We start from the raw sequence: 14,379 nt of genomic DNA on the forward strand, positions 1-14,379 counted from the left end.
GTAATTTGATAGCTAAGAATGTGCATGTTTGGCAGTTGCCAAAGCATTTTTGGTCTGTACACTGAAGCTCGGCAGTAGTCTGTCTCCCATGTCCCCGTTTTTGTTTTCCCCAAGCCATGACATCCTCCGCGCCGCCTTCCCTTATCACACGGGGGAAGTTGTGGCTCTCATGTGCCAAGCGTTCTCTCCTCTACGGTTCAGTCGGTATAAAAGCCGTGCTGGGTGTGCTTCTCGCTTTGGAAGAGAACCAACAGCTTGGGAAACGACTACTCAGTTTAATAAGACTTGAAGACTTCAGATTCTGTTTTCTTCCTGTGTAAGAGCAGAAATGCGCTCTTGGAGGGGGCAGGGGAAGAAAAGTAATAATCACAGCGATGAAATCACAGGAACACCCTTTCCCCGGTGAAGTAGCGGCAGCTCAGCACTTAGGTACTCGCTGCTGAGCAGGTTCAAGTGCTAGCTGTGTCTGGAGTGAGCCCGAACCACGCGGGGACCTCTGTCTCCCTCCACCTTTTGGCACTTGAAAGACTGACCTAATAAATGTTTTGTTGCAACAGATATGATCTCATATCCTTTTGAAAACTGCTTGTCGACTAGTCCCGCTTCCATCCCTGAGGATGGGCCTGTTCGGTGAAGAGTTCAAAGTGTGGGACAAAGCTTTGAGGAGGAAGTTGTGATTTTCAAGAAGCGAGTTATTTAATAATACCTGGAAGTTCGCAGTGCTGGCTATCTGCTCTAGAAACGAAACCTCCTCAACGCTGAATTGCTGATGGCTTTTAGCTGGTCTCCTCAGCTTTCTGTTGTATACGAACAAAGGATACAAGCAACACCCTTTTAACCTCCTGCCCTTTTTCCACATATCGCTCTTGGTTTGGGTGTTTTCCTGTGGATCTTCAATTTTTCAAGGGTGTAGGGAAGCGTGCTGCTATCTCTGGAGGACAGAGCTTGTGGAGCAGATATTGCATGAAAGCCTTTGGGGCTTGCTGTCTGCTCCTGGGGAGAGGAGGCAGGAAAGAGATCTGGACTCCAGAGGGTCCTTCCCAGCCCCACATCTCAGTTCCTATTTCCCAGGGCTCCCCTGGTAAAATCTCTCTGGAATCTGCATGTTTGAAGACTTCCACGAAGTGTCAAGGTGACTTACTGCTGCCATCTGCTCATTTGGAGCAAAGCTACCAATTTGCTAAGAAATAAAATGCAATGAATTAATAAAATTTTAATATCTACGCTGTGGGCAGTAAGTAGTCACTGTGAATGACAAAAAACAGGGGATCAATTTCTGATGAGGGGAATATCTGCCAGATAGAAGACTGCATGGCTTTTTTCATGCCTCTGTTCACTTCCATCTTTCTTTTCCTACAAGTTGAAATTCAGAGCTAAATTCTTTGCTGGCATGGGCAGCATGAGCCATAGATCTCGAGAAAAGCTAATCGCTTTGGCTTCTCCCTACTGCATCAACCAAAATAATGCTATCCTTTATCTTTAAACAATGTATGCTGTTTGGTTTTTATTATGGCTTCAAACATTTTTACTGGGTTATATTTGAACTTCTGCCTTATGAAGATAGTCCAGCTAATGTCTCCGTTCACTTGAGTTCACGTTTTTCTGGATACTGAATAAGATACTCTTTATAGTTTATTAATTTTGCTTTTAGTGTTTTGCAACCTGTACAGGGTTGTAAGTACAAAATATAAATTTGAGTAACATAGTCCTTTACAGCTCATTCTACAGTCCTTGCCCTGTTCCGCTTCACAACTCTTATAATTCTTAGCTTAGCCAAAATACACACTTCATTTTAATTAAATCTATTAAACAGAGCCTAATTCTCTTCCTCCTCTTGAAGTTGGTGAGAGATTAGCAATAAAAGAAAATTAGTTGGTTGATAGCATCATATATTTTGATCAGTGCAGGAACAGGGTAACAGCCTCGGGTGTACGGTGAACTTTTCATTCCTGTGTGAACATTCAACATATTAAAAGTTGACAACGTTATTTGAATACTTATCCTGACAAGATAAATTTACAGAAGATCAGAATTAACAAACTGAAGGAATGCTAAAACATGTAAATGTAATGTATACATTAAAAAAAAAAAAGTTTCATTTCTTTCAATGTATTTGCTCTCATTAAAGTTTTGCACTTCAGCTGAAAGTTTTCTTGAAAGATTTGCAATTGATATTGCTGGACCTAAGATTTTGTTTGAGGTAATTCTTTCTAGAACATAAAAAAGGATTTGGCTAATACAGGTTTTTGAGACCAAATGGTTAACTGTCTATCTCCTCTCCTTACCTGTTGATACAGGCAGTGCAACTGTAGTGGATGATAAGTCAGCAAAACAAAATTATATGTTTTTTTTCTTTCTTTCTTTCCACTGAAGATAAGGAAAGGATGGGTTTTATGTAAAAGGTAATTGAGAGCATCCTGAGAGAATAAAACGGTGAGTGTTGATGCGAAGTAAACCTACTTCATCATATCTGATGAGATTGCTCTCCTAGTTTTGTTTTCATTTCTGTCTGGAAATGTTTTTGAAGAGGTTTAACTTTCTTAAATTCATAAGATATTTCTGACTTAGTCTTGGTTTCTGTCTTATTTGTGACTGTTTTGGCAAGAACTTGATGTCACAATTTGTTTGTAGCTTGCAATAGGCATGGGGGCCATCCAAAATACTTTCTATTTCCCAGTGAGGTACATTCTTAGAAGAACTTTTCCAATCCAAATAACTTGCATTTATTACTCCTTTTAATTGCTTAGTATGATACTTGCTTACATTTGCTGTTTTAATGTCTTTTCCTGTCAGTAAATGGAGAGCCCCAGAGGGCACATGCATGCAGTTTCTGAATTCAGTTTACATAGCTTGACGGGAGTTTTGGAAAAAGCTGATTGCATGTGTGTGCTGTTTGTCACAGATGTTATCCCAACTAGAAAGAAGTTGTGCTAATGCTGGAGGAAAATGAAAAGAAAATAAATAAAGGAAATAACAAAAAAGGATGGCCTTAGAATTTAGTATAACTTTTTCCAGAAGCTGTGGAGAAAGCTGACAGTATGACACACGTGCTTGAGCTCAGCAAGGGTTCTCAAGTTGCACTGTGCAAGCAACAAAAAATGGGCAGGAGAAATTTCTCTGCTGGACGGTTTTGCCTTTAGCTCCTCTGGACATTAACAGTGGCCCAGTATTAAGTCTCACACTTTTTTGGTGAGCTTTTTGTGAAACCTAGAGTCATGTGAGTAGGTGAGGATCTTAAAATATATATCTAAGTTAAGCTTTGAAAAAGGTAAGGTAGGCAAAACATTAGCGTTTCACCCCAGTTTTTAATTTAACTTAGGTGGGTCGTTTTTCACTCAGCTTTGTTTTGGGGGACCAGTGAATTTTTAATGATTTTTTAGAAATCTGTTTTTGACAGTGAGATTCTAGTGAAAATAGATCAAGTCGCATGCCCTTAGGGGATTGCAGAACTCCACTCCTTCCCTTTCTGGCATACATAAATGAGGAGGGGGCTCATTTGTCAGAGTTCAGAATTGCTTGTGACGGAGATGAAGCAGGACTTGCTTTATGCAGCCTGTCACTGGGAACCAAGCTGTTGTGCATTATGGTACTATGTTTAGATTCTGCGTTTAAGCTCTGTCAAGGAGGGGTAAGCTGTATGGCAAACTATTCTTTGCACTGCTATGAATCCTAAACGTCCATAAATCTTCTATCCGTGCCCTTCCCACTTTTAGCCTTCACTGGACCATTATGTTGTTACAGTCCATTCAGTAGTCTTCAAACCCGAATTAGCTTTTTATTCATCCTTTTCAAGCTTTTCTTCTGGACATGTTGTGCTGCCTCTCTGCTTGCAGTTGAACTGGTTCTGTGAACAGCCAGATTAACTCCGTTCCTTCCCTTGCCGCCTAGGACTCCTCAGTGGGCAGACCTCTCCAACCAACACCAAACTGGAAAAGCTGGACCCCCACCAAGTGCTACAGCTGTGTCTCCGGTACCAAGACCACCTTCACCAATGTGCAGAAGCGGTTGCTTTTGATCAGAATGCGCTTGTGAAGCGGATCAAGGAGGTACAGCCCACAGAATGCCCACGTCTAGTGGGAAGGGCTTGGGGGCCTTGGGATGACCCTCTTGAGCTATGAATGCAAATGCTTGCACGGTCTTGGGTCGCTTTATGCAGTCTGCTTTAAAGTAAACCCAGTAGAAAAACTCTGTGTGTCTGTGTGTGTGTGTGTGTGTGTGTCAAACAAAATTCCCTGGCTTTCACTGTGGTTACTTCTAGGTGGTGTATTTACTGGTTGTGTTCTAGGATTCTTGGCTGTAAACAGGGTATGTTTCTCTAATATTACGAGTACTGCAAATAATTGTTAAAGGAGTAAAGGATGACTGGATTTTTTGAAGATAACATTCCTTATTCAGAGCTGTCTGCTTAAAGATTTATTAGGCATCATGTTTAAGCTCTAAGGTAAGAAATGGTTATCATAACATGGAGAAGGTAGCAGAGGTAGAAGGTAGTAGCTCTTTCTTTCTTCAATGGAAGAAATGGAAAAATGTTTCCAAAGTCAGCCTTTTCTCTGATCTGTATGGCAGTTAAAAAAGTCTTTGTATGTTACTGTCCTTATCACTGAAGAGTCACTTGAAAATCACTGACCTGCTTAAATATTCAATGATACTGGTGGGGAGAAAACTAATTCCTAGGGCAAGCATCATGAAACTGCATTGCCTGTCTGCTATTGTGTAACTATTGGTGTTGGAAGCAGTAGGATGGCTGACATTTTTTTTAAAGTCAAGGTAGCTGGCATGAGAGGAGATGCTGTTTGAGAGTGGCTTCTCAAATACACAGATACGTGTAAGAACTGTTAAGTGCTGTATATATCAAAAGTGTTAGAGACCAAATACGTTTCAATGTTAAAAAATTTTTGAACAGGTGGTTAATTTTTATTCATGCACTGTAAACAATGACCTTGATTCATTGTTGCTATATTGGCTTAGAGTTAAGAAATCCCACATGACAAACTGGATAATAAATTTGATTTATGGGCTGTTTTGAGAAGCTGCTGTCATCATGAAGTTGTAAGTCCAAAATAACGTGGGAGCCATTAAAAAGGCCTTTTTACTTTGGCGTATCAAGATCTGAGGCCAGCTATTACACAAGATGTAAAGATATTTGCAGATGTTGGTGACTCAGATCACACAATCTCAGAAATGGAATTTAATTGCCAGCCTAATGACAGTGTACTGCATTAATCCAAGTAGATTGTAATTCTTTTGGCTGTTAAAGTGTGAGAGTGAGTATCAGCATGATTTAAAGTCATGGTAGACTCCACCAGTGCAATCTGCCCAAGTTGGATTTGACTTTTATATGGCAAGTGACAGACTACCTTTCAAGTTAGTCATGGCGTTACTTTCTTCCAGTTCATAACACTTATGATTTTCTTTCACAGAAAATAAATCTAACTTAATACCAGTAATGTAACTGGTATTGTCAATGACTTTATCACAGACTCCTGTATGACCTAGTGAAGGAGAAACGGGTGAGTCTAACTCAGGCAACTCACAAGTCAGGTTGTGTCAGGTTTTTTGTTGTTGTTGTGTTTGTGTGTGTGTGTGTGTGTCACAACACTTAAGTAACTTCAGATGCTTTGAATCCCTCTGCCAGATTTGCCCTCTGCCAGATTTGGTGGGTCTTTACTGTTCATTTTCCTAATCATTTTTAAATGTTTTTCTTGTATCAGCTGTTCTGCATGTGTGTTCTGGAGGAGCCGGGTGGGACCCACTCAGTTTAAATCATTCTTTCCAAATTGTTTGGGCTCTCTTTAGAGCACTAAGTGGAACTGCTGTTGACAGTTGATGACAACAAAGGGTGCAGCTGAGCTAGAGCAGGGTATGTCTCTTGTTACAAGTGTAGACAAAGGAAATCATATTTGGCTGCACCCATTTGTCAACAATGATTTAGTTTTGCAATGTAGATGAAGCTTTGACCATTGGTAAGGAGTAAAAATGAAAGAGAATACGAAGTGTATTGTGAAAAGCAGAACGTATGCATGAGCTATACAGTAAATTATTTTATTCTTACTTCAGTAGTCAGTATTTCCCTTTTTTCTCTTTAATACGGAAAGTATCAGTGTTTTTATTTCTTCTGATAACAGGCATCTAGTGAAGAGTGCTTTTAATTTTCCTACAAAATGTTGGTGTGCTTCAGTCCCTGATTCCTACCATTTGTCTGAGGTCTGTTCAGTTTTCAAACTTTGACTATATTCAGCATAGTAATAGCCCTACTGTATAGTATGCCACAAGCTACAACCAGGACCTATTTAGTTTTTCATTGGTAATATGTTCCAGTGCAAGTACCTTTTGCTCTTTGTGTGTCCAGAAAAAAGTTTCCTGGTTTCTGGAAAAACTCAGAAGTATTGTTGCAAATTTATTGGCCCTCGATAACTCATAATTCACTGCAGTGGTTTGTAAATCAGCACACAATTTAAATTAAAATGGTGCTTAATTGAAAAGAAACTAATCTAAGGCAAACAAAAACCTGGCATGCCAGTAGTTATTGCAGATCTAAGTAGACCCATCTGTGTGTTTCCTTCCTTTGGGAATCAGAACAGCCTAGTGTTGCTCTCTATCCCACTTCCCAGTTTAGCCAGTTAGCAGTATGTTGGCTGGAGCCTTACTTGTTCCTAAACATGGAACCCGTATGCTGTCCAGGCTGCTTTGAATATTTGTTCTCAAGAAGTGTATTTACCCAAGTACTTTCTTGAGGAAAGAATTGCAAAGACATGGCTGAAGGTGGTTGACTCAACTGTCCGTATTCAGCAGTTGCACTTACTTGTACCTGAGCTATCTGGTTTCAGAAGGGTTTGTTTTTATCACAGTAAGCTTTGTCTTTGTTGCCAAAAAAAATAAAAAAATAAAAAATAAAAAAGAACACTTGCATCTTAGGGAAAAATAACTAATATGCATTAAATATTATGCTTCATATTACTTTTTGGCAGCTGACTCGTCATCTGTTGTAATACTGCCTTAATCTCAGCATCACTGAAGGATTCCTTCTTATTTTTTTCCCTTATCAGTTTGAAAAACAACACAAAAGTGATTTGGGATTTATGTATGTGTTAATCCAGGGGTATGGAGCCTGACAAAATTCAACAATTTTTAAGAAAAAAAAAAAAAAAAGCTTGTGTATAGTATTTTCTGGGCAGTGTATCTACTCTTTGGTATTATGTAGGATGCCCATTCCTAGCTTGTTGGATTAATCACCACATTATTGACTTCTGGGCACATACTGTTCAGATGGGTCTGGAAACAGGATCTGGTTTGTCTACTGGTGGAATATATTGCACCAAGTGAGTTTGTTATATATACACTAAGAAAAACATGTGTTTTCAAAAGATAAGTTTATAAAATACTAAGTTAGAAAAGGCGGTTATAGCTAGTTAGCAGGTAAAACTGATTGTTTCCTCACCTTAGGTAGGGGTTTTACTGCAGTGTGCTCCGTGATGGGGATGAGCTGATTCACCTTCCGTAGGATGTGATACTTCAGGCTAAAAATTACAGGGGTGAACCATGCCTTGTTTTGAAATAAAATACTTTTGGCATTTCTTACTAGACTTCCAATACTGACAAAGGGGAAATGCTACTCAAAGTATCCAGGATACCCATAAAGGCAGATACAGTTCCTAGATAAATTGTGCATAAAATCTATTTGAAAGTGGATTGGTAGGAGAGTTCTTTTGCTTTGCCCTAAGACCAAATATTGATGCAGTATATCTGTAGCTTTTATTGCCATAGGAATGTCAGACTGATAATAATTTTGAAAACAAAACTTGTTACAATACAAAATGAAATTTAAGATATTTCATTCTAAGCTGACAGACACCCACTGAAAAATTAACACATTTTCCAATAATAAACATTCCTTTTACATTCTTAACATATGTGATGGTGGAGTAGTTAAACAACTGGTGTTAGAGCCTAGGCATTAATGACAGTAAGTGGTTTGTCATGTAACAAATTACAGTGTATGTCTTGTTTTATATGTGTAAGTTCCTGTATGGTGATGGCCCTGTATTTTGAACAAATATTCCAGAATGTGCATCAATTAATTTTTTTTTTCTTTACCAGCTTACTGCAAAAATAATTGTAATGGGCTTCTGTGGGTATGTAGTCATGATGTTCAAAAATCTGTCCATTAAAATTTGGTAAGAAAATAACTGAAGCCACACATACACCACATCATGTCTCCCAACACATTTCAGCTGTTGAAAATATGGGATAGGAGTTAAATCGTTATTTTGTATAAGCAACAAATCTAATGCCTTTGTAAGGCCAAGAAGAAGATAAGGACTGTTAAACACAATCATTACATACAAGCACATTTTAGCTTATCCCATATATTTAAGACTTATGAATTGTACTTCAGGCATCCATGTCACCATCTGTGTGAAGTGAATAATACATGCCCAGCAATTTGGGGATTCAGGAATTTTGGTTTATTTTTCGTGAATGCCTTGTGGCTTTTTGACCTTTATGGCAAGAGCATTGTTTCTGTGGCACTGAGCGTTTCTCTTATCTGAGTGACCTGTCATCTCCTGGAAAAATGTGCTGGGGAACGTGGCCTGCAGAGGTCATTGGCATTGTTTTGTGCCACCCCGAGGGAAGCGTGGATCTGCCATGGGCAGGGCTCTTGGCTTTGAACTCTCCCCATTACACAGGTGAGAGGGATGTCAGGGTTAGGGGGAACTTGTCAAGGTTTGACGTTCCCTAGCGGGAACTAGAGGACAAGCTATGCTGAAGGTGGTGATAAAGGGAAAAGCTCTCTGAGCGCGGGGAGCAGTCCCACCACCAGGACCAAAGGAGTGCTGGGCCAGTCGCCTTGCCAGGACACTGCCTGGCATGTCGCTGCAGCACAGGATCCCGTTAACTGCAGCAGCAACCAGATGGGGACGTGCGATGCAACTTGCGCTTTTTAGCAGAGGTGCCATCTCTGAGCAAGAAGATGCAGGCTGGGCAGGATTCCTGCAGTGCTCCATCCCAACAGACCCATGTTCCCTCAGAGAATGGACCCAAATACAGGGTCAGTTTTGTGGAGGTGGTGTTTGTTTGTAAAACCTGTTTGCAGTAGGCATGCCTCAAGAATGACACACCTTCTCACTAAACTGAATCGCTCCAACAAAATATGAATGATCTCAGCAAGTCCAAAGCCTTTTTTCAGCTTGAGGCCTCTGCCTCAAGGTCAGTGTGCTCATGTGGATCAGACCACTATTTACCTTTCATCCCATTAAAGGGATGAAAGCTCAGAGGACTGAAAGCAAGCCAGTTAAATGAAGCCTGGCAAGAGTGAAAATGGAGATGTGTTTACTCTCGATGCAACATATAAAGACTTCCTAGATGAGGCAGTTTTGACTTTCAAGCAAAATTGAGACTTTTGGTTCACAGATTTAAATTAGCAGTGGCCAAAATCCAGGGAAAAAGTTTGAAAAGTCCTTGGGATATAATGTTCTGAAGATTCCTGGTTGAAATGCCACTCGTATTTTCAGGGGATTTAATGCCATACTGCCATGCTTTTTGTAAGAGCTGTGCTGGGGAACATAGTGTTCTGTAAAGAAACCAGTACATTAAATATATTCTTTGGCATCTAGGAATTTTGAGATTGAAGACTGTGGCCATCTATTAGGCTCTTTATTTCTTCCTTCGTCTGTGATGAAGTGTTATTTATAAAGACTGGAATTTTAATTGAACAAGCACCATCATGCAGAAATAAATGTGCAATGTTACGCTAGAAACTACCTTCATGTCCTTTAGCTGATCTTGCTTTTCTTTCTCCAGCCTAATGTGCGAGTAGCTAGAATTCTCATGTGGTGGGGCGATGTCTTAACCAGCCAGCGTCAGAATGGGAAGCTGCTTTTGAAAAATCTTCACCATTATTATTTTAATAAATGGAATTACTATTTTTCTGTGTATGGCCTAGGCAGATGGCCAGTGCTGCATTATACATAAACGCTGTGAAGTGATCCAGCAGTTAATAAGGAGGAAGAAAGATTGTTTGCACTTGTGGTGTTAAAATCTGTTGCATTAACATACATGGTTTCATTTGCTTCACATAAAAGACCAGTCCCTCGTTCCCAGAATGTGTGTGAGAAATCAGTTCTATGATGTTCCTTTCTCAAGTACTTCGCTTTCTTATGGCTGTTTGGGAAAAGATCTGAATAGGAATCCTTTCCACCACCTCATTTCCAAGAAAGAGTAGAAAATTCAACTTAATCAAGCACCTTGCAGTCACAAAGGTTTGCATTACTATAGAACTTCAGTAATTAAGAGATTGGCACTGAAGATCAGAAGTCTAGCATGCCAAGCCTCATATTAACACTTTCATACTATTAGTGCATGGAGTTTAGGATTATCAGGTACCTCAAGGAATAGAATTCAGATTCTTCTGACAGCTTGTTTAAACTAGGAAATTTGGTTTCTTATACTAGCCTTGTTTCCCCAGATAGAAAAACAAAACAAAACATCGCAGAGGTTCTAAGAGGAATAAGAAGTATTAAAGTCCATTCCAGAGTTAGCAGACTTGATACTGAACTTGTGCACGGAACAGATTTAAGACAGGAGGAATGCAAATCTCTGGCTGGGGTGTATCACACAAGGTATCGCCATGAGAAAAGGGAGTGTATTGATGGGATTGCACAATGCCATGAGACAATCTCTTCTGACAGTGCGAGGCAGTCATTGTGTTCAAGGAAGGAGAATTCATGAATACAACGTAAGGGCTATAAAGATGCCTGGGGACTGGAGAAGCACTGGGAAGAAACTGGAGAAGCTTTGCTCAGTTGGCCTTGTGAAGTGAAGGCCAGAAGTAGTATGACTTCTCTTTCTAATTAAGTTACCACAGGTTGAAGATGCTCTTCTCCCTCGCTGCTGGATACAGGAAGAGTACCTTTATAGGCTTTCATTTTTAATGATTACCTCCTGTTTGAATGTTGAATTGAAATTTTCAGGGTGTCAATTCTACCCTTAGGTTAGAGTTGTGGGTGTTTTTGTTGTTTTTGTTTTGTTTTGAATGTTAGCTAAAAAGCTGTTCAGCAGTTTGACGTTCATTTTAGAGATGTGTTAGCCAGTATTATTTGCAAATATTTGGAGTTGTACTGATGACTTAAAGATGCTGTGTGGTAGGTTGGGGGAGCAGGGTTGACCTTGTGTTAGCAGCTCTATAATTAGCATCCTGATAACAATCAGATGTGTTCTGCAGAGATGACTTCATGTTGAAAATATTACACAGTTTTAGTGCAAGTAATCTGCCCATCTTGCTTTATATGCAGGGTGGGATTTCCTTAGTGCTTGTTTGCCATTGGGGCATGAATGTTTCTGTATGAGAATACTATTAACTATTATTTCAACACTGCTCTAAAGATAAGAAACAGCATTTATTAGCAATTAATTCTCATGGGTGTTGTGCTTGACTGGATGTATCATCTACTTCAGGGAGCATGTGTGACATGCTGAATTATAGTATAGTAGGATACCCTGTAATCAAGTGTATTGAACTATGCCAAACTGGCATAGTGGACAAGAACTGAGGTTTGTATACCAAAGAAGTGATCTATTTCTGGAGCAATTGCCATGACTAGCAAATTATCCCAAAAAATAAAATTCCGAATCAGATGAATTTCAGTTGAATTTCAGCTCAGGTATTTGTACAACAAATCAGCATAGCAGCAGTACCTGACAAGGAATTCTACAGCTTTTAAGGTCAGGATGGATTCTTGGGTCATAACCTTTTCTTTCGCTTAATGCAGTCCATAGAATTTAATTTTTGATTATGCCTCAGGCAACCAACATGTGAACTGGAGATGAAACTTTTCAACTAAAAGTTCTCCCATCCTGTAAATTTTCAAATGCCTTCTCACTTCTGATTGATTTGTTCTAGAGATTATCTGTAGACATGAACAAGGAGAAATACTTAGCTTTTCCTGAAACTTAAGGCCTAATACAATAAAAATGGATACTCTGAACGGATTCCAGTTACCACTGAACAGTTGTTGAACTTCTGGCTGAACCATTGATTGTTTGGGATGTTAGGAAGAACTTCTTTACCGAAAGGGTTGTTAGACACTGGAACAGGCTGCCCAGGGAAGTGGTGGAGTCACCATCCCTGGAAGTCTTTAAAAGATGTTTAGATGTAGAGCTTAGGGATATGGTTTAGTGGGGACTGTTAGTGTTAGGTCAGAGGTTGGACTCGATGATCTTGAGGTCTCTTCCAACCTAGAAATTCTGTGATTCTGTGATTATGTTTTGAACACTAGTTTATGGCCTCAGCAGAGCTTGTTGTGGACATAACTCACAGTGCTCAAGAGTTGCTTGAGGCTTTTCTGAAGCCAAGGACTTACTGCCAAATGCTGTGACCTCCAGAAAAGCACTGCGATGCCTGTGCTTTAGCACTGGGGAAATATGATGGAGTCAGTCTTAAAAGTAACTCTTCCTGGAATGAATGAGTAGATATTCCCCTTCTCAGCATCACTGGGGTGGTGCTTGCTCATTTTATGTTCACTTTGAACATGAAAGAGCTGATGTAGAGCTTCAAACACATCTTTCAAAAATCTTTCAGATTCTCAATGCCTAATGCTGTTAAAGCTGACAGACGTTTGAGTTTTCCCAGTGAGAAGGAGTTGATTTGGACATTTCATGTGAGAGCTGTGGCTTTCAGGAGAGGAGCAAAAGCTTCATCTGGAGTGTCAGATGTCCAGAAATCCCTGATTCCTGACTGCTGGGCTTGTGCCCCTGCATATCTCACGCTTCACCCTTCTTGCATGCATAGAGGCCATCTGCACAGCACATGGGAGGTAGGTCTGATGCTACCAGATGCGTTGCCTTTCTGTGCAAGTGCAGCACGGTGCTTGAACCCATCTTTGTCTTCAGGAGAGAGGCCTATATAATCTCTTTACCACTTCACAAGCTGCAGAAAATGGTTAAAACTCAGCTCCAGTGCATTCTCTGAGAATAGAACTGAGAGCTTTTTCTTAGCTTTTTTCTAGAGGAGGACACTACTTGTCTGCTAGCGTGGAATTTAATGCTGACTAAAGCAAAGTGAGGTGCTAGCAAAGGCTAGCACCACCTTTTGGAAAATTTGTAAAGACCTTCTAAGTACATACAGAAGAAGAAGAGCTACAGCTATCGGGTCCGAAGTGTGAAGCTGTGAATAATACCGTTAGGTCAGATGGCTTACAAATTTAATAATGTCAGCTGTACTTCAGATGGCACTTTTTTACTCTACAATGACAACAGTTGTGTTTTTGGAGAAACATCTAATTAATGATACTGGCGTTCTTTCAAATCAAAGCTTATTCTTGATAGGAAAAAGAATGCTTAAAACTAATCATTCTGACATGTTGAAAATACAGAACTGAGATTTATAATAAAATGAAACCATAAGGGTAAATAACATTTGCAAGCACTATTGTCCTTATAATATTCAAGCTCTGGCAATCTCTTGGGTGAGTAATATGGCACCAGTATAAAATGAGTAAATGAGGGAACTGAAGGCCATGTTTTGTAGCAGAATTATTAAGCTGCCTGAAATAAGAGTTATGCAAATTATCATTTAAGCAACAAATCAGTCTGTAACATACATTTTTCTTCCTGCAGGAACAGCTAATTAAAGACAGGCTACAGTGTTCCAATTCCTTTCTATGGAGTTGTGCTCCACAAAACGGGTTTTGTGAGGACATCGAACACAGAAGTTCTTTTATCTTATATATTGTCTGGGTGTTTTTTTTTTTGTTTTTTTTTTTTTGTTTTTTTTTCTTTGTCATTTAGGAGAAGTATGGGAGCATTTCTAACATTGTTGAACATAACATTTCAGTCTTGATAAAATTCTCCTAGCTTAGGGAGTTCCAATTTCATCAAAACTTTTTTTTTTCTTTGAGATCAGAACCACCCCCCTTTAATTTCCACGTAGGAATAAATGAGCAGCAGTGCAGATCCTGAATGCCTCAGAACTGTATTTTTGCGTGTCCTTTTAAAGAGCAACCTTATGTAGGTTTAAGGTAGCACTGCCAGGAAGTGATGCATCTTTGTGTATGACTTATTTTTCAGAGATGATATTTTAGATGGATGTAGATTATTCTGTGAAAGCAGCAATTGAAAGCTCTTAAAAAAAAAAAAAAAAAGAAAAAAGAAAAAGCGTTCTTACTCGTTAAAGTCTACAAGTTAAAAATTGCCATAACCTTTCAGAAAACATATTGATGAAATCAACATGTTTTTTTTTTGTTTTGTTTTGTTTTGTTTTTTTATGTATTTAAAAGCATCAGTTGCTCTGGAATCCCTCTCTGCTAAGTCTTCCCACCACCATGAAGAGAAGACTGCAAAAGGGCTGTAAATGTCAGGGAGGTGCTGGTGACAGAACCTGTA

General features: G+C 39.5%; 1 protein-coding gene across 4 annotated transcripts in view; it reads left to right on the forward strand.

The window, feature by feature from the left end:
* Positions 1-14,379, forward strand: part of BORCS5 (BLOC-1 related complex subunit 5) — a 97,553-nt gene that overhangs the window by 72,342 nt on the left and 10,832 nt on the right. For 3 of the 4 annotated variants that reach the window (XM_068658621.1, XM_068658632.1, XM_068658602.1), the window contains one exon: positions 3,889-4,046. In XM_068658621.1, the coding sequence (XP_068514722.1) occupies positions 3,889-4,046 (158 nt within the window). Of the gene's footprint in view, positions 1-239; positions 1,133-3,888; positions 4,047-14,379 lie in introns of those variants that run through there. The other variant, XM_068658611.1, reaches the window with a different exon arrangement.

The sequence above is a fragment of the Anas acuta genome, chromosome 1 (assembly GCF_963932015.1).
Source record: "Anas acuta chromosome 1, bAnaAcu1.1, whole genome shotgun sequence".
Lineage (NCBI taxonomy): Eukaryota > Metazoa > Chordata > Aves > Anseriformes > Anatidae > Anas > Anas acuta.